Source organism: Hevea brasiliensis, unplaced genomic scaffold (assembly GCF_030052815.1).
Source record: "Hevea brasiliensis isolate MT/VB/25A 57/8 unplaced genomic scaffold, ASM3005281v1 Scaf1, whole genome shotgun sequence".
In the NCBI taxonomy this organism is placed as follows: Eukaryota; Viridiplantae; Streptophyta; class Magnoliopsida; order Malpighiales; family Euphorbiaceae; genus Hevea; species Hevea brasiliensis.
Genome location: NW_026614585.1, coordinates 5,006,473 through 5,030,959, shown reverse-complemented (window position 1 = coordinate 5,030,959; position 24,487 = coordinate 5,006,473). Strand labels below are relative to the sequence as shown.

At 30.1% G+C, this 24,487-nt stretch overlaps 1 protein-coding gene across 1 annotated transcript; it reads right to left on the bottom strand.

The window, feature by feature from the left end:
• Positions 1-849: 849 nt before the first annotated feature.
• LOC131176337 (rust resistance kinase Lr10-like) lies at positions 850-23,950 on the bottom strand. Its single transcript, XM_058141410.1, has 4 exons — positions 23,876-23,950; positions 21,380-21,418; positions 16,136-16,186; positions 850-2,113 (listed from the first exon to the last, which is right to left on the bottom strand). Exons 2-4 carry the CDS (start codon positions 21,381-21,383, stop codon positions 972-974), a joined length of 1,197 nt encoding a protein of 398 aa, XP_057997393.1. The 5' UTR covers positions 21,384-21,418; positions 23,876-23,950; the 3' UTR covers positions 850-971.
• Positions 23,951-24,487: the final 537 nt, after the last annotated feature.

The following is a 24,487-nucleotide window of genomic DNA, read 5'->3' as shown; positions in this document are numbered from 1 at the left end:
TTCGAACATATTCTGATGTGTGTTATATATCGAGTTTATTTTTTACATTTATTGGTAACTCTTTGAGGAACATGCATAAATACAGTAAGACATGATTGTTGAGGGAACTAATCTTGTAAATTAAAATTTTTATAAATAATTTATTTTACATTAATATTTAATTAAATAAATCACATCTTAATTTATTATTAATTTAATTATTATTGTTATAATATATTAAAAATTAATAGAAAATTATAAATAAAAAAATTAAATTATGAGTATTTACAATGGGTACAAACAACATGAAACGCGCATTCTATAAAATTAGTTTATTTAAATGCATGAGATGAATATAAAAATGTAGCTTAAAAATTTAGCAGAATATAGAAATTGAAATAAAATAAATATAAAGAAAAAGTATTATTAAGTTAAAGCTAGTTAGTATAAATAGAAATCATTTTATTAAGATAATTTGCAAGTTTTAAATATGCACCATCGGTTAAATTGGATAATTTATTATTAATTTTATAGTTTAAGTTAAAATTAATAAAATTAAAAGAATAGGATAAATTTAAAAAAACACAAAGTCGATTTTTTTTTTTTCTTCTATAGAGCTTCTAAATCTTAGTGTGCCTTCGTTGTTTCATGTAAAGCCTTATCACTTAAAAGACAATATCTTATTAAGTGATTATCTTAATAATTTAATTATCATTAAGGAAACATTGATTAGTATTCGCCAAGGTAAATTCAATCAGGCACATAACAATATTACGTTCTTTTATTGTTATTTATAGTACAAATTAATATAAATTACGAAGAGTGAGCAATTCAGTAAAACTTAGGAAATTTCAAAGATAAATAGAAAAGAGAAGAGAGAAAAAAGTTCATATATATGAGAAAATTTTGACATAAACATTCTCTATTCAAATATAAATACAATTTTATTTTTTAATAAAATTCTATGGCTAATATTTATGAAAATACACAATTCAACGTCCATTCAACATCCAACTAATAGAATTTAAATAACTTTGTGGTATATTTGATAACTCTTTGCTTGCTTTGATTTCAAAATCTTCTTTTGGCATCTCTTGTGGATAGAAAGTAGGTTTTGGAGGCATTTCTATGCATTCAATTTCACTTTCAAGCATTTCTACAACTTTATGCATTGAAGGACGATCACTAGGCCTCAATTGAATACACCACAATGCTACTACAATCATCTTTTTTGTTATTTTCCTTTCCTCTTCTGTTGCATCTCCAATTTCTATGTCCTTTCCTTCATTGAATTGGTCATAAACCCATGAAGGATAGTATATTTGGCTCCAATGCTTATCAGATGCATTGAAATTCTTCCTTCTACCAGCCATTTCCATCAATAACTTTCCAAAACTATAGACATCTGCTTTGTAAGAGATGCTTCCAATACTTTTATATATCAACTCCGGAGCCATGTAACCTATTGTTCCTCTTGCTGCTGTGAGAGACACAATACTATTATCTGTTGGATATAACTTTGCCAATCCAAAATCTGAAACTTTTGGAATGAAATTTTCATCAAGAAGAATGTTGTGTGGTTTGATATCGAAATGCAAAATTTGCATGTTACAACCTCGATGTAGATATTCAATGCCACGAGCTACTCCGAGAGAAATATCATACATTTTCTCAATGCTTATTGTGATGCCACCTTCTTGAGAAAATATGTATTTATCTAGAGATCCATTAGGCATAAATTCATATATAAGAGCTCGTTTAGATCCTTCAGCACAAAATCCAATGAGCCTCACTACATTAACATGGTGAATTCTTCCAATTGTAGCCACTTCATTAATGAATTCTTGACCATTAGCTTTAGATTTACCCAACATTTTTATTGCTGCAAAATAACCACTGCGAAGTTTTCCTTTATATACAGAGCCATAACCTCCTTCACCCAACTTGTGTTTGAAACAATTAGTGATCTTTTTGATATCTGAATAAGTATATCTAACTGGCATAAGATTATTATGACTTCGCAAAAATTCTTCAACTATACCATATTCAGATAAATGCCTCCTTCGCCATATATTTATAAAAAATAGGACAGCCAAAATAACCCCACCCAGGAATAAGGCAGCACGACACAACACTGTGCACAAAAATATATAAAACAGAAGTGAGAGGAAACATCAATTGTAACAATATGGAAATTAGCATATTGCTCAAAGGAAGATGTGCCTTGCACTTATTTCCACGCAAGATGGGTTTATTTAGAAGAGTATGTTCAATATAAATGGATTTCATAAAATTTTAAATTTTATTTGGATAAATGAGAATTAAAATGAAGAAATGTTTTTCCTGATTATGATTTGAAATGACTAGTTATTTGAATTTCACATTATATTTATTTTTTTTTATGTTTTTTTTGTTTGAATATGAATTTAAATCCACCTTCAATTCATAGCTTGTAAGTGACTATTTAATTATTTAATATCCCCAATACTCTTTTTCACTGTAATCCAGTACTTTTTTAAATAATGTGACATAAGAATTTAGTGCCAAATTTAACATAAAATAAATTTTAGTGCCTTTTCTACTTTCAACATTTTTTGACACATTGTTGCCTGGGTGAATTGGAGTATAGGCATGGAGGTTCCTGCATGTGGACAAGTGGGGGTAAAGAAGCTAATCCTATCAAATTAGTACTAGGATGTGGCATAAAAAAAAAAAGCATGTTCGCATCTTGACGGATGAGTGCAGATAAAAAAGCTAGTCCAGGAGTGTAGCGTTCACATAGGTAGTTAGAATATAGGATCATTGACTATAAATTAAGTTAATGGAGATTGTGGATTTTATGAAGAGGAGTGTTAACATATATTGTCTTCAAGAAAAAAAAGTGGAAGAGAGAAAAGGCGACTGAGATTGGTGATATGAGTTATAAGTTATGTTACACCGAGGTTGAGAAGAATTAAAATGGGGTAGGAATCATAATAGAACCATGAATCTTAGTAGAACTAGGACTTAAAGATAAGGTGGTGGAAGTGAAAAGATTTGGTGATAGAAATATCTCCTTGAAATTAGTGTTGATTAAACAGACTATTATCACTATTAGCATGTATGTACCTTAAATAGGTTTGTAAGAGGAATGTAAAAGCAAGTTTTGAGATGAAATGGATGCTTTGGTTGAAGGGATTTTCAATGATTATGAGTATTTTGTTGGAAGATATTTGAATGGACATATGGCTAGTAGCAATGATGATTTTGAATAGGTGCATGGAGGCTTTGGATATGGTAGTATGAATGAGGAAGGGAAAACTATTCTAGATTTTGCTTTACCTTATGATATTGTTTTGGCAAACACCAAAGGGAATCACACTTGATTACCTTTAAAAGTGGAGGTAATCATAACCAAATAGGCTGTCCTCACTTGAAAAGGTACAAAACTTTATGTCAGAATTGCAAAATTATCCTTAATAAGGCTTTAACTACTTAGCACAGGTTAGTTGTTTTAGATGTTAAGTTAAAGAGTAGTGTAACATCCACCAAGTTTCCAATTCTGAAATTCTTATAAACATTGAAATTCTGATGAGACTTAGGGTTTTGAGGATGGTGAAAATAGTAGTAAGAGCTTTAAGTGTGTTATAAGTGTTATGATAGAGGGCTTAGTAAGTTAGGACTTGAAGTTTTAGAGTTAAAAATGGAAAAGGGGATAGAAGGACTTTCGATTACTGAAAGCTTCTCTTTTGGCTGCCCAAGTCCCTCTTTCACCGCGGGTATATAAAGGGCCAAAATAGGTGAAAATTGAGAGGAACTCTTCATTTTTCTCTATTTAGGTATAGTTGACACTCCAAATTTCAGCTTTCTTCCATGCTTTCTCTTTTTAAGTTAGATCTTGACAAGTTTAAATGAATTTTGTGTTAGAATTTAAGTAAGAGTTAAAGTTATGCCAAGGGAAAGTTCATACCATTAGGGTGTAGGAGTCAAAGCTTTAAAAATGTAAGCATTTTTCTCTTAAATGTGTGGTTTTGAAATGAATTTTCCCTTGATGGTTTGAAATAATATGATTGAGCAAAGTAAAAAGCAAGGTTTTAACTTCTCAAAGAGATTGAGTCTAATGGGTTTTGATTAAAGCGGAAAACATTTCAATTTTAAATGGGTTTTGTTAATTAGGAAGTGCATGTTAGTTCTTTTTAGTTTCTTGAGTTCCTAGTGCATTAGAAATGGGAATAGAATGCAACAACTCTTATTGCATTTGAAGATTTAGAAATTTCAAGATTTTGGAGTAAAAGAATTAAAATTTCATGTTTTTTTAAGCAAAATTGGGGTTTGATTGATGCATATCATAATTTCAATCTTTTTAGGGTTATTAGTACAGGTATAATTGTGCTCGTTGTTTCAAATCATGTTTTTGGATCTATACGTGGTTAAGTTTGCTTAATTGGAGCTAATTAAGTGCGCAAGTTTAAAGTGAGAATCTGGAAATTTCTAGGCTTAGCAACCAAAAGTTGAACCTTCAGCTATCGAAGTTACTTCTATTTCTCAGTGGCTTTTCTAGCTTTTGACGTCCCTTACCTTAGTAGTCGAAGTTACTTCTACTAGCAGCTTTTCTCTTTTATTTTCAAGGCTCCAAAACTTGTTTTCTTGTACCTAATTGACCTAGAATTGATAGTAGGATGTAGGTATAAAGTCGAAGAGATCCAGATAGCTCACTACACTTCGTCTTTTATGGGATCGAACTTTAATGACCTTAAGAACCGCAGATGTGAGTAAAACTATACATTTTTGGTGTGTCTTATGCTACAAGAGGTGAGTAAAACTGACCCTAAAAAATAACTATGAATTTAATTATCTGCAAGTTCAATATATGAGTATCCACATGCATCATTTCTCATTTTATTAGGGTGTATGTATCTAGAGCATGAAAATGTTGCATTAGTGCATAATTATAAATGCATCGATAGACATTACCTACAAATTTTCCCATGATGTTTATGTGTATGATATGATCATGCATAATATGTGGTTGGTAAGTCCAAGTGAGGCCTAATAAGCCTTTGGCACACCGTTTATGATAAAGGAAGTCCTGAGGAGTATCTTTATGAGTTGAGCATATTGAAATATGGTTGGTAAGTCCAATTGTAAATGTTTCCCTTTGCATTCTTTTATGAATTATATATGAATGGATAGACTATACTCTAGCATTCATGAATGTTATGAAAAGGCTCAAATTTAGAGCCACTTTTGAATAAAATGCTTTATGATACAAAATGAATACTAAAGCATAGTATTGACTGAGTTGCTTGAGTTATATGTCAATATAGAATAAAGTGATGCTTTAATAGGTTTTATGCTTGCTCTGGGTTCTGGCAGCCTTAACTGGCTTATTCCCTAACGCTGGTAACAACGCCCTAGTTGGGTCATTACAAAGGTGGTATTAGAACTATAGCTTAGATAAAAAGACCTAAATGCTAGTAAGACCAAGTAATGAAAAGAAATAAAGTGTGTTAAATTAGGAAAAATATGTCATTAGAATTGGTCTTATATGATATGATGTGTTTATGTTTCATGCTATGTTTTTTATTCATGTGATTTCACATGAACCTTATGCATGTTGAACATTTCCTGTTTGCTTTCAAAAGATGCGAGGCTCAAGACAGTCTTCATGATTGACCGGTGCACTACTTGAAAATGAGGGCATTGGAACACTACTCGCTATTCTCGCTACTAAGGGTAGATCAAGTAGAACTGGTAAGGGAGAGTCCTTAAAAGGCCTAAATAGTCTTTAGAGGTTAGTAGAGATATGTCTAATGCACCTAGAATGTCAGGGATGCTAAAAAGGGTCCTCATGAGTCTTAATAGTAGTATGAGGACCTTGGCCTTTTTGGTATGGGTGGAAGATATAAATGTAAAGGAGGGGAATGAATCAGAATATGTGTCTCACCATCCCAAGGTCAAGAGTATGGGTTTGGGTATAATAATTTACAATAAGGAAGCACTAGAAACACTGGGTTTATAGGTTATCCTTAGCACTCTTCTTTCATGCCTTGCCCATTTATCTTTCTACAGTTTAACCCTTACCCTATATATGTTCCCCAACAGTACCCCCAGAACCCTTCAACTGCCAGGGGGACCTAGAACCCCATAGAGGGAGTTTTAGGAGGGTAAGTACCACTATCTGTAGCTCCAACAGTTTAAACTCAAGAGGCTAGTCAAGGTAATAAATGCAAGGCTAAGATGATAGAATACCTGAAGTTGGATGCACCCAAGAACAAGGTAGGAGATGATCCTTTTAAGTACATTAAGACAGTTAAGACTATCACAAATGAATTGAAGGCTAGTGATTGTAGAGCCATTCGGATGGCTGACTTATACCGAAGTGTAAGTTAGCTAAGCAGTAATATAGGACCTATATTATTAGCAAGGTAGACAGCATGACCTGGCAATAGTTCATTGTAGAATTTACCAACTGGGCTTTTCTAAAAAGCTCCAGAGAATTAAAAGTGGTAGAGTTTAAGCAGCTATGGCAAATAGCCAAAATGAGTGTGGATGAGTATATAGAAAAGTTTGTGGACCTTCTACAATTTCTGGGGCATAAGTATGACACCAATAAAAAGAAAGCTAAATTGTACACATAAAGATGACACTCACGCTACTCCTCACTAATTTTGGCTATAGAAAACTATGACTTCCATACCATAATAGATGTCACACGGATAATTGAGGCTAGAGCTATCATTGAAGGAATAATGGACCTTAAAAGTTATAAGACTAAATAATCTTTTATCCTTAAAGCCATAGATGTGGGAAGGTTCAGTCACCAGACTAAAGCCACTTCTTCATCCGGAACAAAAAAGGAAAAAAGGGGGAAGTTTGCTAGAAAATAGAGGAAGAATAAGTTTTAGAGTAGGATCAAGTCTAGTCTTAGAATGGGAAGTGGGTTTAGTTCAGGTTCAGATACATCGAGATGCATGAGATATGGAAAACCCGATAGGGGACCCTATAAATTCGAGACATTTGAATGTTACTGGTGTTGCCAAGAAAGACATATGGTTGGGGAGTGTCTCAACATGGAAAGGGTTTTCTCACAACAATAAGCAATGTAAGGTAGTGTAGCTCAACCAGCTACAAGACAAATTTCCATGGTTTTCTATCAAGGTAGAGGACAAGGAAGAGGAAGAGGGGCTTCTTCCTTCATAGTAGGTTCTCAAGGAAAGGGTTATATAGCATCGGCTTGAATCTTACAATGACACAGTAGGAAGTAAACACTTCAACATAGTGGTATTAGGTAAAATTAATATAGGAAGCTTAAGTGTGCATGTTTTAATTGATCTAGGTGCTTCACATTCTTTTGTTACCCGTGATATACTCCAAAGATTAAGATTAAGATTGATTGTTTCAATATTAGAGTGCCCTTTGTTGGTTAATGGACCCAAGTGTGACCCTTCAATGACAGAGATGATTTGTTACTCTTTCCTATTGGTTGAGGACATATGCTTTCTAGTTGAACTTGTGATTTTAGAGTTGATAGATCTTGATGTCATTCTAGAGATGGATCGACTCTTAGCTAATTATGCTACCTTAGACCATAGGAATAAGGTAGTAAAATTTACGAGACAAAATAGGTTAGAAGCAGTTTCAAGGAGATCAAGCACTAGTAGTAAAAGGGATGATTTCTGCATTACAAACCTAAAAAATGCTCAGAAAAAGATGTAGAGGGTTCCTAACTCATGTCAAGGAAGTCAGTGGGAAAGGAGCCGAATTGAAGTCAGTTTTAATGGTGAGAGAGTTCTTACATGTTTTCATACAAGAATTACTTGGGTTGCCACCTGAAAGGGAGATAGATTTTGAGATTGATCTAGTACCTGTACTTGACCTATTTCTATTCCTTCTTATAGAATGACTCCTGTAAAATTAAAATAGTTAAAGGAGCAGTTGCAGGATCTTGTAGACAAATGGTTCATCAGACCAAGTACCTCTCCCTAGGGTTCTTTGGTATTGTTTGTAAAGAAAGAGGATGGTTCTCTGAGGATGTGGTGTAATACCTTGATTTTTTTTTTTTATAATAGAATTTTTATAAATATTGATATTATTTTAATATTGTGTAATTAATTAAAAAAAATTCATTTCAAAGTAAGATGATTGACCAATAAGTTGATCTAGTTTATAATTAATAAATTATATTATGTAATATTAAGTTGTGCTTAACCTTATTATTATTATTTAGTTATTTTAATATAATTTATTAAGGAGTTTATTAGAAAGCACTGATAATACTTTAATATAATTTTGATTAGAGATTTGGTAAAAGCATTTTAATGAAATATATGTAATTAAAAGTTAAAAGTGTTATTTTTATATATAATAATAATAAGATTTGGTAAGAAAAGAAAAAAAAAAGAGAAAAAAAAATCTAACCAACTAGCTACTTGGTTAATAATAAGATTTAGCCTTTTTTATTCTTGTAAAATTAAAAATAATTATATGATAATTATTAACTATTTGTGGGCTTTATTTGGGTGTGATTGGATTGGCAATAGCTCATCGGTGCTCGAGACAAAATTTTCGAGCCGGTCTGGACACTTGGCGGGCCATCCCAGGTTGTCATGTTTACAGTCATTTCCAACATTTTCAAATGTTCCACACACACTTCAGGTAGCAGAATGTGTAAATGTAGTCTTAAACTCAAGTTGTGCAGTTTTTACCTTGGTTAAGCTAGCTAATTAATCTATAAAATATTCCTAACTTAGTAAAATTAAGTAAAGTAAATTTAATTAATACAAGGACAATGTAAAGGACCTCTAGGAATATTTTCATAATTTTTGAAGGGTTGAAAGTTTTTTTTGGACTGTAGAGGAGTTAGGGACCTAAGCTGTAGATTGGAGATTTGGAGCTAAATTAGGTTTCTTGTAGGCCCCGGATGGACATGTTATGATTGTTGATGTGGGCCTGAGGCCTTGTGTGTTATGATTTTTAAGTTTTATTGCAGGGAAGTTAGGTCCAATTGCATAGGTCCAATTGTAGGGGAAATTCTACCCAAATTTCAGCACGACTTTAGAAATTATTCTTGTTTCTATAGTTTAAACTAATTATTAATTGTAGTCATTCTTTTGGTAGAGATTATCATGTCTATATAGGTGATTGGGGCTAGCCACCTTCTCCTTCTAGCCAGATCAGCTACAGTCGAGTCAACCAGTTTATGAGTTAGATATTGATTATTTTTGTAATTATAATATTAATTATGTATCTGACATGCTCATGCATTTTATAAATATTTAATTATGCACATAAGTAGTTAATGTATATTAGGGGCATTTTGGCTGCTGGATATTAAATTGTTGTTATTTGTCTATGATTACCGCCCTGAGAATAAATTAGAGCTTTTTGTTATATATATATATATATATATATATATATATATATATATATATATATATATATATATATATATATATGGTATATGATGGATATAGATTGGATGAGTAGTCACGACTTGAGCTAGTCTCACTAGAACCTGGTCCTTATGGATATGGAAAGTTAGGGTGAGGCATGGCTTTGAGTTGATCTCGCCGGCCTCCGCACTTGAATTTAAGCGAAAGTCCGAATTGAGTTAAGTTCACTAGTGGGATTTGGATTAAGAAAGCTATATAGCAGATCAGCCCCCATATTTATGTATTTATGTGATACACTGAGTGCATGTGCAGATCCAAATTATTTTCTTGTGTGAATATTGAATGAATTATTAGTTATATGTGATGGATGTGTATTTCATAATAAAATTATACTAGTTTAAGGTAGTTATAAAAATTAAATCTATAATCAATATCTAAATTCTTTGAGTCGAACATCATTCCTATTCAAATATTTTTCCCAGGTTACAGGAAGAGTAAGTTTATTTTTTGTGTCTAACCTGCATTTTTCTCTACAGGTTGTGGTACTTCTTAGTAAGTAGTTTTTATTGTGTTTATTTATTTATATATTTATCTATTTATTTAATTATTAGAATTCTGTTGTGATACCAGTGTATGTGTGTGTGTGTGTATATATATATATATATATTGTATTAATTAATGAAAATTAATGACATTAAATGATTTGTGCATGTTAGGTTTCACAGTTGAGTCGTGCTCCCCTAGTTGTGGATTTTTTATAGTCATTGGGTTGAGTTAGCCCAAATTATTTTATAATACTTTATGTAATTTTGTTTTGTTTGTTAGGCTTTGAAATTGGGTCTAATCATGGGTTTGGAAGCAGTAAGACTTACTGCGAGTTTCGAAGGCTTTATGTGGCCCAAGTCCTAGTGTCAGTCTGGCCTATAGAGTTTGGTCATGATAGCATAGTGTAGACCCTTATTTTGTGATGAGTATGTGCATTAAGGCCGTGGCAAACCCGATGATGAAAAATTATATGACTGTAAAATGTAATTGGAGGCATGGAGCTGAATTATTAATTCCGTGGCATGATCTTGAAAAAAAAAATAATAATAAAGTTTTGGGGAAATTAATTTAATTAAATTTAAATAAAATTTTGTTTTGTTTAAATTTAATATGGGTAGTTCTTAAATGGATCTAATTAAGTTTAATTGGGCTCCATGGGCCTAAGAAAGCCTAGTTAGGAATTTTAAATGGGACCCATTTAATTTATTTTTTGAAAATTAAAATAAGAAAAATATCTTTCTCTCTATCCCTCTCCTATACAAACTCTCTCTCCCCCATTGGCCCCACTCTATTCCTCACTCCCTATTGGTGCCACCCCCTTTTCCTCTCTTCCTATTGGTTGGAACACCTCACCCATATCTCAGTCTCACCCAAATTCCTCAATCCCAGTTGTTGAAGTTGTCTGAACCTTATCACACTAGGACTTCAAACCCTACCACACCTCTTCCTCACTTTCTATTGGTGTCTTCCCTTACCCCTCTCTTCCTATTGGTTGAAACGCTTCATCCATATCTCAGTCTCACCCAAATTCTGCAATCCTAGTTGTTTAAGTTATCTAAACTTTATCACCCTAGAACTCCAAACCCTATCACACCTCTCTCCCAAAACCCTATAAATACCCCACTGATAAAAAATAAAAAAGGAGGAAAAAGAGAAAAAAAAAAAAAAAAGAGCGGAGGAGAAGAAAAAAAAATTAAAGAGAAAAATAACAAAAATTCTTTTAGTTCTTCTTTCTTTCTAGCGATATTTCTTAAAGGTTAGTTCTTTTATCTTCTTTTCAAGATCTATGCCATGTAATGTTTAATTCTATATTCATTGTTTTTAATTTATCTTATATATTCATATAGATCATGTAATCATGTTTAATTTGAGGGGATAAACAATTCTGCACATATTCAGTTTTCGGTCTCTTCCATTTTTATTATTTTTTGTTATTTTCTGAATCTATAAAAATTTTAGGAAAATTATATTCCTATTCTTCACGAAATTCTATTAATTTTAGGCTCAATAATCACTGAAAAAGCTTTTGTATTTTGTAAGATATGGCTATTTGAAGTTAGGATTCCTGTAAAATCTGATTTACAAGATACCCGACTTGTGGAGCCCATATCTCCCTTGTTTCTTGATATTTTTGTGTAAATCTAGTGTCTAAAATTAATTTCAGAATCTTATGAATATTTTCCAATTAGTTTTGCATTCATATCTGTTGTGGTTAATGAGTTATAAATTTTACAAAAAAGTAGTACGATTCTGTCACTTAGAAAAGTTATGATTTATGTAGACCATTCGGCTAGTGTTTTGTTTGATTTATAAATTTTATGATCTTGTATGATATGTAGGCTGTCTTCTGTAATTTTCTTTTATGATTTTTAGGAATGTCTAACTATTTTTAAAAAATCAAATTTCTTGCTACCGTCAATCTGCCAGAATTTGGAAATTGTATATTTATGCATGTTCTTATATTTTCTTGGGTTTTAATTGATATTTGATCTATTTTTCTGTGTTCTTTTAATTCAATAAGTGTTATGAAGTGTTTGGATCATGTTAGAAGACTTAGACCATTAGGTAATTGTAAATAATTAGGAATCTTAACCCTTTAGGAGACTAGAGTTAGAATCCAATGTAAATTGTTATTAATATTTTCTTTATTTCTTTTATTTTCTTTAGTTTCTTTATTTTTTTTATTACAAACAAAATTGGTAAGTAGCCCTAAGGTAAGTACCAAAGAGGGCATTTGCGTGGAACTTATGTGGAGCTAAACGGGAATAAGCCAGGGATATCATTACCATACTAGAAGAGAAGACCCTTTTTTAAGGGTAGCTTACCTCAATACCTACTGCATTTACCAATAGGTAAGTAGCTCTAAACTCCTCGAATAACCATTGGCATAAAATTGTAGTAATAATAGAATTTTTATCTAGTAAATTAAAATTAACTTTATTTTTAATTTAACTGACTTTTGCATGTAATTAATTTAAATAAATACTTTGTAAATTAAAATTAATCTTGTTTGTAAATTAAACTAACATTGGCATGTAAAATAAATTTAATTTAACACTTGGTAATTGTAAAATAAATTTGCATGTTAGAAATCTTTATTAGGTTGTGATTGTTTGGGCCTTATGTGATATTAGAATAAATTACACATGTACATAATTGTCTTAGTTCAATTATCTTTAGGGTAATTTGGAGAAAATTAATTAATTAGGTTAAATAGAAAAGTAGGGTTATTTGAAATTGAATTTATTTGTAAATTAAATTCTCAATAATAAATTAATTTTAGTCATCTGGTAAATATCATTTAAATAATTAGCAACCCCATAGATAGGAATTACTTGTGCATGAAAATTGTGTGTAAACAATAACCTTTTTGTGAATTACTTGCATGTGTAGGATTAGAATTGCATTTTTTAGGATAAAGTTTAATAAAGGAATAGTAAACAAGACTTCTAGAAACATTAGTAGAGGACTAGCACTCGAATTAACGAAGTTAGACCAGGCGTAAGGGGTACCTAACACCTTCCTCTTACTTACCCACTATCCCGAACCTAGACATTGGGCTATGGTAATGACGGTTGTGGAAACTCTGCAAGAAGTAAGTTTTCATCCATGACCGTGGCACACTGTTTATGATAAAGGAAGCCCTAAGGAGCATTTTTATGAGCCAGGCATATTGGAATATAATATGTGATAAGTGGAAGTCCCGATGAGCATCTTTATGAGTCGGGCACTTGATTTTGGGAAATCACTAGCGATAAATTTATCTTATGTTAATTCTTTGTGTATTGAAACTCATATGCCTTATTGCATTTCATGTGCATGAATTTAACAATATGTAAATATTGCAACTATTAGTTTGGTCATTAGAGATAGCAGCAAAAGTTGTTAGAAAACTATAAATCATTAGCAAATGCATTTTTTAGTTTAGTTTTTTGGACATGTATAATTGAAGACTTAGCTTGCTATGCTTGGCTTTTTTAAAGCAAGCTATGTAAAATTTAATGTTCAGTAATGTTTATGTTTCCTTTGAAATCTAAAGTACTTTTTTTATGAATTATGTATGAATAGATGGATTATACTCTAGCATTCATGAATGTTTTGAGAAGGCTCAAATTTAAAGCCTCTTTTAAATGAAATGCTTTATGATACAAAATGAACGCTAAAGTATAGTAGTGACTGAGTTGCTTAAGTTATATATCAATATGAAATAAAGTGATGTTTTTAACAAGTTTTAGATTTGCTACGGGTTCCAATAGCCTAAAGCTGATAAGTTCCCTAATGTCAGTAATAGCCCCCTAGCTGGGTCATTATAAGCAAAATGAAAAATGAAAAGAGATTTATGCAATATAAACCTCAATGCTAGAACCTAAAAGGCATGAACCAATTAGCTTTTAAGGAGAATTTATTGATAAAATGTGTAAAAAATTTAGATGATAACATTCATACAGCATGAAGGGCGATGGTGAATTGCATTAAGAAAGTAGTCAAAGATATACTAGGTCTATCCAAAGGCTAAGGACCACACTCACAAGAGTCTTGGTAGTGGAGTGAAATCATTTGAAAAAACATTACGATGAAAAGAGAATTGTATAAAAAGTTATGTACGACAAAAGATGGGGTTGCCTTTGAGAAATAAAAGTTTTCAAGGAGAGAATATAACAAAGCAGTTAGTGAGGCTCATGGTAAATCTCTAGTCAATTTGTACTAAAAGTTAAGGGCATAGGAGGAGGAGAAGGAGATGTATATGCTAGCACGACTAAAGGAAAAGAGAGGTAGGGATCTAAATTAGGTCAAGTGCATTAAAGATCATAATAAACAAATTTTGTTAGGAGATAGTAAGATCAAAGAGAGATGGATATGCTACTTTGATAAGTTGTTCAATGTGAGCAACGAGGATGACTTTACAAACCCTAATGTTCCTTTGATAGAAAAGAACCTCAACTACAGTCATAAAATTAAGTCTGTTAAAGTAAAAGAGACCATGAAGAATATTAAGATCAAGAAAGCTTGTAGCCCACATGGTATCTCTATAGAAGTATTGAAGTACCTTGGGGAGGTTGGAGTAGCTTGGCTACCAAGATATTTAATGGCATACTAAATCTAAGAAGAAAACAAATGAATGAAGGAAGGGCACTTTGATTCCTATCTTTAAGAAAAGTTGCACTAACCATTGGTGCATTTAACTGATGAGTCACACAGTGAAGTTATGGGAAAGAGTGATTGGATGTAGACTTAGAGATACTACTAATGTATCAAAGAACCAGTTTGACTTTATGTCTGGTAGATTAAAACATAGCCTATCTTTTTGTTAAGAAGATTAATGAAAATTTATAGGGAGAGGAAAAAGGATCTCTACATGCTATTCATAGACCTAGAAAAGGTATATGATCGAGTATCAAGGGAAGTTCTTTAATGGGTGCTTGGAAAGAGGGGAGTTGATCTCAAATATATAAATGTCATCAAGGACATGTATGAGGGGCCTATTATAATTGTAAGAACAGTGGGAAGAGATACAAACAAGCTCAGTGAGTTTACATTAAGGATTGGCTTTGAGTCCATGCATGTTTAATTCAATTATGGATGGGTTAACTAGTCATATTCAAAATGATATTCCATGGTACATGTTATTTGTAGATGATTTTGTCTTAGTGGATGAGACTAGTGAAGAATTTAATTAAAAGTTGGCTTTGTGGATAAGGACTCTTGAGAGTAAGTTTTTCGGCTAAGTAGAAGGAAGATGGAATATATGCATTGCAAGTTTAGCCCTAGAAAAAAGAATGAAGGGGATATTTGATTGGGTGGAGTTTTTCTATTTAAGTGAAATCAACTCAAGTATTTAGGTTTTATCATCCAAAAAACATAGTAACAAACAAGGATGCAACTCATAGGATTAAAAGAAGATAAACGAAATGGAGGAGTATTGTGATAGGTGTGCTATGCGATCATAAAATCCCTGACAAAGTGAAAGGTAAGCTCTATAGAATTGAGGTCAAGCTAGGTATATTGTATGGGAGTGAGTGTTGGTCATTTAATGTACAACATATCCATAAGATGAGAGTGGTAGAGATGCAAATATTAAGATGGAGATATTTGGTATTATGAAAATGGATAAGTTTACAAATGACTAAATTCACCAAAGAGTGCATGTAGCAGACTTTGGAGATAAAATGAGATAGTATCGTTTAAAATGATTTGATCATGTCTAACACAGAGAATCAAATGCTCTTATGCAGAAATGTGATAAATTAATAGTGGAAATAGTGAGGAGAAAAAAAGGATACCTAAAATAACATGAATGAAAGTAGTACCAAAAGATTTACAATTCTTTAATATTGATGCAAGGTTCGTCTCAAACAAAGCTATATGACAAAAAAGAATCTATATAATTGACTCCACCTAATTTGAGATTAAGTCTTAATTGTTATAATTGTTTTCTACCAAATACAAAACAAGCTAATAGCTACATTCAAAATTTTCCAACTCTAGAAACAGTTTTAGCAGAGAAACATATAATAATTTTTCTATACGTCTCTATAAATTTAACCTAAAATGGAGAAAAATTAAAAACAGTTTTGTCCGGTTTTGTCCCAAATTCGCCTCTATTAAGACACACTGAAGAGATATAAAAACCTTACACCTTCAATAGAAAAATCTTATGCCGATTTATCTTTAATGTTTTATGGCAAAATATAGTAGAAAAATTCTTCAACTGTAAGTCGAGAAATTGAAAATCTTACCGAAAATAACAAGAAGATAACGAAGGAGGCCCAATACACAACCCTTAAAACCTGTACAAAGGTGTTAAAAAAAAAAAAAAAAAAACCCCGTAAGAAGTGATACATATAAAGATATAATTATTCTTAATTAATAATAACAAATTTTAATTAATTGAACATAATTAAAATTAATTATAAAAAATTAAAATAAAAAAGATGAAATTATAAAAACACAAACAAATTTACAATTTCAAGCCTTGTTTTCTTAAATCTTTGCTTCATGAAACCCACCTTTAGGAATTTGGACTTTGTTTTTTATCTTCATCACCACCTTTACTCTATCCAACCCGGAAGTAATAAACCCACAAAAAATTAAACCAAACAATATAACATTTACGTGAATTACTATTTTCATTAGAGTTAAGTGCACGAATGTCACATAATTCTATTATTAATCAAACTATAAAGATACTTCAATAAGTTGAATAATATTTACATGAATACATCAATTGCATTAAGCCTGGACCTGGTGAAATGATACATCCTGCGGGTGCGGGTTCAGATCATATAGATTTAGATTATTTTGAATTATAGATTATTTCGATTATGTTTTTTTCAGATAAATTCAGATTTAGTAATTTTAAATTATTTGAATTAAAATATTATTTTTTGTTAAAAAATCATTTTTTGTTAATTTAATTTTTAAGTGAAAATTATTTCTTTTTAGGACGAAAATTCATATTAATTAAGTTAATCAAAGTGGTGAGTTTCAAATTTTTGCTCAACAATTGATTGTTGTAGTTATCTAAAAATAATTTAAAGAAAATAATAATTATATGTTATGGCCATTGTTTTTCAAACTGCACTGTGGCCGTTTATTCGGAAACCTTTTTCTTTTAAATAATTTAATTATATTTTGATCTAATTAGATTTCATTTATTTGCTTGTAAATAGATAGCTCCAAATGCCATTTCTTTACATCACCAAAAGCCATTTCTTCTCTTCTCATTTTTTTTTCAATATTTTTTTTATTTTACTCTATTATTTTTATTATTTCTTTTAAAAATTATTAGACTCAATTTTTAAAATTTATTTATAATTCTATAAATTCTTAAATTCTAAAAAATAATGGCTTGTATCAAAATTATCCTTAGAAATAGTGTCATCACACCTCCAACTAATAGTTTGATTATCTATTATTTTATTATCATATTTGGCTAACATTGAGAAGAGGCTTCCCTATATGATACTCTATGCTTTGCCTCCAAGTCTTTTACACCAATTTGCAAATCTACTAATCGACTAATGTAAAATAACTTTTTTATAATATTCTTATTGATAATATAAATCTTTTAATTTTGATTTTAACAAATATATATATATATATATATATATATATATATATATATATATATATATATATATATATATAACATGCATTTGGTACTCTATATTTTAAATATTTATCTATATGGCATTTAAAAGAAAAATATTTTTATTTAAAAACAGTTAAATGATAAAAAAAAAGATTTCAAACTTTTGTATGTTTTTTTCAGCTTTAACCATATCTTTTGATTTTATTAATTTGATCCTAAATCTTACATATTACATTCAAATTTAGCAATAAATTTAACTAAAACAACTAAATTCATCAATTCACAAAAATAATTCAAATCTTTTGCTCATTATTAATTTTTGCCAATCCCTTCAATTTGATTATTGTGTTCGATAATTTTTAATATTTTCATTAATTTTACCAAGCTTGTATTGATAGAAAAATATTTATAATTCATAAAAAAATAAAATATTTAATAATTAAATAATATATCTAATGTTATTATCTTAATTTTTAGAGTTTCTCGGTCTCTACTTATACTTCTAATTCACATCATTAACTTTTTTTTTTGGTTTGATCATCTATCCATTTTATCTCAAATTTAAGGTTGAAAAAAAAAAATAAACAATTCAAATCTAAAACAAGTGTAATTAATATAACCGAAAGAAATCTAATTATAACTTTCAAAACATATGTTCTTAAAGATGGGAACCAATGTGTTTTTTCTCTACTCATTTGGTATTTTTCTAGATTATAGTATGCCATTGAATAACTTGGTTAGCTAAACTACTTCAACCTTCATTTCCATTCTTCTATAGGGATACCATATGGGCCGCAAGCTCTCCTTATTCTCATATTCTTCATGGCCTTTTTTAACTTTAAGAAATCTGATTCTACAGTGTAGTTAAGGTTCTTCTCTATCAAAAGAACAACTGGTCAAAGTAGCATGTCCATCTCTCTTTGATCTCACTATCTCTTGACAAAATTTGTTGATTATCATTTTTAATGCTTTGTGTTTATTCTTGTTCTCCGACTAGTAACAGTATGTTCTTCCATTGATGTTTGCATTCAAGTTTATCTACTACTTTAATAGTGAGATTGAACAATTGAGGAAGAAAGAAAAAGAAAAATCAATTTCTTAAAACCTACTCATATACCATGAAATCTTTAAATTTAGAGTAGTTACTGATCTTTGAGAATGAATTGCTTCATTATAGAGAATGTATATGCAAGTAAAAAAACCAAGCCAAAACACACAAGGTAGAGAGAGAGAGAGAGAGGGAAAAAAAAAATTCTTTTACCAACTAATGACCTATTGACTTGTAACTAACCTAAGCTGACTAACTAAAGCTCCATTTGATATTGAGTTTCATAGGAGAAAAGCCAATTTTGATTAAAAAAAGAATAAACATTTCAAATCTATTTGGTTAATTTTTTAAACCTAGGATTTAGTCCACATTAACCAAGGTTATGAGAAGCATAAAAAAATGATGCTTTTCCAATTTGTTGTTTACCAAAAGTCTAAGCAACAGTTTTGAGTTTATATATGTTAAATAATTCCTACAAACTTAAGCTAAATACAATTTTACCACTACAAAATAGATGAGTGAGAGCAAGACCATTTCTACATAACTTAATAGGTCTCCAAGCCTTATGCTAAACAACCTCCTGAATTCCATGGCCAGCCTTCCCATATATAGAACAAAAAAAATATGGAGATAAGGAATCTCTTAAAGAAGCCCCCTAGTGGACTCCCTCAATTATCCCACCATTCCATAAAACCCTCATTGAACAGAAAGAAACACAGCTCATAATGCAATTTACAAACTTCATAGGTAGACCAACCTCCACAGGAGTATCAAACAAAAAAAGCCCATCATACTCTATCATAGCTCTTCTCGAGGTCCACCTTTATAGCCATATAACCCTTCCAACCAACCTTACAATGCATAGAATGAACCACTTCCTGGGCCTAATAATATTATCAGTAATTATCGTACTTTGCACAAAGCTCGTTTGAGTAGGATCAATCAAAATTGGTAGCAACTTCAATCTATTATCCAACACTTTGGAATAATTTTATAAATAATAGTACATACACTAATAGATCTAAACTGAGCAAAAGAATCTAGATTGGGAACTTTAGGAATAAGGGTAATCAACGTAGTATTCATCGCCCTTTCCACAACACCTCCTTTGAACATCCTATTTCACCATAAACGTCCTCCCCAACTATACCCCAATACCTCTGCTAGAAGCTAGCATTAAGCCCATCAATTCCCAAGGCTTTCTAAGGATGCATGTGAAAAAGAGCATTTCGAATTTCAATAGAAGAAATTGGGTTGGAGATAACATGCAAATGGCGATTCTCAACAATAAGGAAGAGACCAGGAATTGGACAAATCGGAGCATTGCATTATCAAATCCATTAATTGCCATCAAATGCAATAACAAGTCTCACCTAAGAGATGATGGAGCACCTAGTGGCAGAAATAATATTTTTTGGTGAAAAGTACACTTTAATATGCTATACTATATCAATTTTAGTTTTTAGGACATATACTTTATTTTGTTGCAAATAAGGATATATACTTTCATGTTGTTTATACTTTAAGGACAAAGTGCTATTGGTATTACATATCGCTGATGTGGTGTTGACTTAGCATGTTGACGTCAACTTCACCTAAATTCTATGCTTAATACAGTGCCTTAGGAAAGAGATGGAGATGGAGAGAGATAAAAAAAAATTAGGAAAGACAAGGAGGCATGAGAGAGAAAGTGATAGAGAGAGACATGAATAGAAAGAGAGAGACAAATTGAGAGAGAGCCTCTCTCTCTCTCTCTCTCTTTCCCCATATCTCTCCAACTCTGTCTCTCTATTTCCCATGCCTCTCTCTAGTGTCTCTCTCCCTCCCCACATCTCTCCCATTCTGTCTCTCTCTTTCCCGTGTCTCTCTTTATGTTCGTATCTTTCTCTAACTCTTTCTCTCCTATTCCTCATTCTCTTTCTTTTTTTTTTTTTTTTATCTCTCTCCATCTCACTCTCTTTCCTAAATTTTTTCTATGTACTTTTGGAATTTTGCACTTTTATCATTCAAGGCTTAAACTTTTGCCTTTTTTTTTTTTTCCAATTTAGGATAGCCTGTTGCAAATAAGGAAAAAATTACTGCTATGGCACTGACATTAGACACAGAGCTGACGTGGAGTTGATGTCAATATGCCAGGTTAGCACCACCTAACAATGCAAAATTACATGTACTTGTTTGCTACAAAACAAAGTACAAGTCTTGAAAACTAAAAGTGCTATAATACAATTTACTAAAGTGTACTTTTCCTTTTTCTTATTTGATGTCTCTTCCAACAATTTTGAATGGACTTAATTTTTTTTCATTTAGAAGTTTAATTTTAGATAAAATATATATTAATTTGTAGATTTAATAAAAAAAATTTGAAAAAGGAAATAAAAAGTTTATACTTGCATTTGCATGTAATTTAATTGCCTAAGAAAGAAAATGAAGAATGGCCTTTGATTTTTTTTTCTTCTAATTTTTTCTTTTTTTGTGTAATTTATTAATTGTTGAACACAGGATGTAAATATATTTTAAAAAAAAACTAAAATATTATATGTACGATTATATATTCGTTTTAAATATTTTGATCATAACATTTTAAAGGGAAGTTTTAACTAAATATATAATAAATTATTTTTTCTTAATTTTATTATCAAATAGATAAGCAATATTTCAACATAATAATTTTGTGATTAATATTTTTATAATGACATAATGCAACAATACTACTAAACAAATCCACGTTGCATTTGTGATTCCTCTCTATTTTGTTGTCCTAAAAAAATCATTTGAGAGTGAAAAGTCATGATATAAATAAGTAAACAAAGCAAAGCTAAGATAAAAAGAAAAATTACTCACCCATATTAGTCCTCAAGCGAGTATAGAGAGCCGGTTCCCCTATATCGACAAAAACAAGTTCTATGTTAGCGATAAACCCTAACAAAAATGCTAGATGAACCACAATATGCATGGTTATGTATATATATATATTAAGTCTTAAAAATAGCATTATGCTAGCGTTGTCACCTGATCAAATAAAGGTGCTTAAAAAATGCCATCTGGCACATATTTTTATTTTTATTTTGTATATTATGTTATACAATAATTAATTACTCACATTAAAAATTAATTTTTTATCTAAACCTTTTTAAATTTCAACTATTAAAATCTTATCTCATATAAAAATATTATTAATTATTTAAAATTCTTTTTCCTAAATTTTTTAAAATTTTTAAAATTTTAAATTTCTACTAATCATAATATCTCTAAAAATTAACATTTTTAACATCATTTTTATCAAATTAAAAAAAATGCTTTATTATTAAAAAATTATGCATACACACCTAATCAAAATAAAGATGCCTAAAAATAGAGCATGTGTCTATTTTGTTAGGTAATAATTAACTTCTCACATTAAATATTAACTTTTCATCTAAAACTTTTTTATTTTAAACTACTAAAATTGCATCTCACATAAATATCTTAATAGTTATTTAAAATTCTTTTTACAATATTTTTTAAAAATTTTTAAATTTTTAAATTTTTATTGATAATATTTTTAAAAATTAACCATTTTTAGCTACATTTTTATTAAATTAAAAAAGAGTGATTTTTTAAAAGTTATAATAATATATACATATTTATATTTAAATAATTAATCACTAAAAAAATTATATTTGTAAAATTTAAGCATTTATTTTTTAAAAACATTTCTTATTATATTTAAAATTTTAAGATTTTAATAATGATATTTAAAAAATAGCCATGCATTTTACCTTATTTATTGTTTTTATTTGTACATGTCAAATAATTTAAAAATAATAATAACTAATATACTAATCAATTTATTTATTTATTAACATTTGAAATAAATTATAATTAATTAAAAACCTTATTATTAACATTTTATAATATAATTATTAAAATATAAAATATAAAAATATATATATTAAATTATATTATTAAATAAAAAATAATAACCCACACAACGCACAAATAAAACAACTGATTTGTACTTATTTCTAAATCAAACTCAAATCCATTTATCCTCCTTAAACTAATCATCATCCCCACTATCAATAAGCCTGGAAAACAACCAAAAATTTAAGAATTTTGTGAATCCTTCCATAAAAAACACCCTCTAAACTCACAAATTATACATAGTTGAGTAAATTTTTGTTGAAATTTTCAGCTCATCATATCTTTTTGATTGGGTTAAAAGAAAAAATCACTAAAAAAAGCCCTTCCTTATCAAAATTGAATATATGTGTCAAGAGAAGAAGCAAGATGAGACAAATCCCCGACAGCAAAGATGTCCCAAAACCATAAATAAACAAACTAACAAAGGAGCTACTGCACCAGATTGACACCACTATAGAAGGAGATTATTAGGTTTATGTCTAGAAGTGCTACTGAGTTTGCTGTAGAGGAGGAAATAGATGAGGCAATAGCTTGGTGACTGGAAAAAAAATTTCTCACTTCTTATGAGTGTTATGAAACAATTGTTGGGGACTTTATATTTTGGATTTGGGAGATTGGATTTTGGCTTAATTGATTGAAGAAGAAGAGAGCAGAAAAAGCAAGTTTGATTGATTTTTATGAGTATGTCTTTCACACGGCATCGGAATCAATTCTACACACTCCATTTTGCATAACCTTACATTATCCTCTTATATTCACCATGTTTGCTTTTTTTTTTTCTTTTTTTTTTTACTGCTCCTTGTTAGACATAAAAAATAATAATAATTCAAAGTTTCTTCTTGTATCCGTAACACGTTCTTGTTGGTAGTGTTTTGCACTTGTATATAAGAATGGACATAATTCACGCCGCTTCTCTCTCTCTCTCTCTCTCCATGCTTGATTTCTAACTTTAAATTTAATCCAGGGGAAATTCTTAGCTTTAAACGAGTCCCACAATATATTTTATATTTTGAATTTATTCTAAATTAAATTTAAACAAGAAAATTTTTTTAATTTAAATAATAATTAACGATTAATCTTTGCTTTTTTTCTTTATTTACTTTTAATAAATTCAATTTTTTTATAAAAAAAAATTAGGTAAGAAAAGGCTCTCTTCTTATTTAGTTAAAAAAATTTTTTTTCCTTCTTTATCTATTTTCAAAAACTCAGTTTATTGTAAAAAAAAAAAAACATCTTGCTAGCTTAAACCCGTTTAATTTTTATGGATTTGCCGAAATTTTAAAAATTTGCCTTAAAAAAATTGTTTTTTCAGTTTTTTTATTGAAAATTTTTTTCTTTATTTTCTATGTTTAAGCATTTTTTTTTCCAGAATTGTATTCTTAATAATCTACAAATATCCCCTGAAGTTTCCACACAAAGTAGATAAGTTCTTACATTTGAGTCGCTTGAGTAGACTACCAAGTGCACTGCCATCCAGCTTAAAAAGAAGAGGATATAGATTAATACGAAGCCGTCCTGAAAAAAAAATAAAAAATAAAAATAAACAAGTGATATATGATGATGTCCCAAAAATCATGAAAAATGCATGGCCTAAAAACAGATTTGTGAAAATGTTAGAATAATGTATGTTACAATTTTATTAACATTATATTATGCCCTTGTAAGATTTTGTCCAGTAATTAATATTACTATACTCAACTCAACTCAAGTAAACCTTTATCCCAAAAATTTGGGGTCGGCTATATGGATTCACTTTTTTCACTCTAAACGATTTTGGGTTAAATCCTCATAAATGTGTAATGCTTCTAGGTCATGTTGTACTACTCTCCTCCAAGTCAATTTAGGTCTACCCATTTTTTTTCTTTCTATCCTCTAACCTAATGTGCTCTACTTGTCTAACTGGAGCCTCCGTATGTCTACGCTTCACATGACCAAACCACCTCATTCTCCCTTCTCTCAACTTATCTTCAATTGGCACCACTCCTACCTTTTCTCTAATACTCTCATTACGGACTTTATCTAGTCTAGTATGGCCACTCATCCACC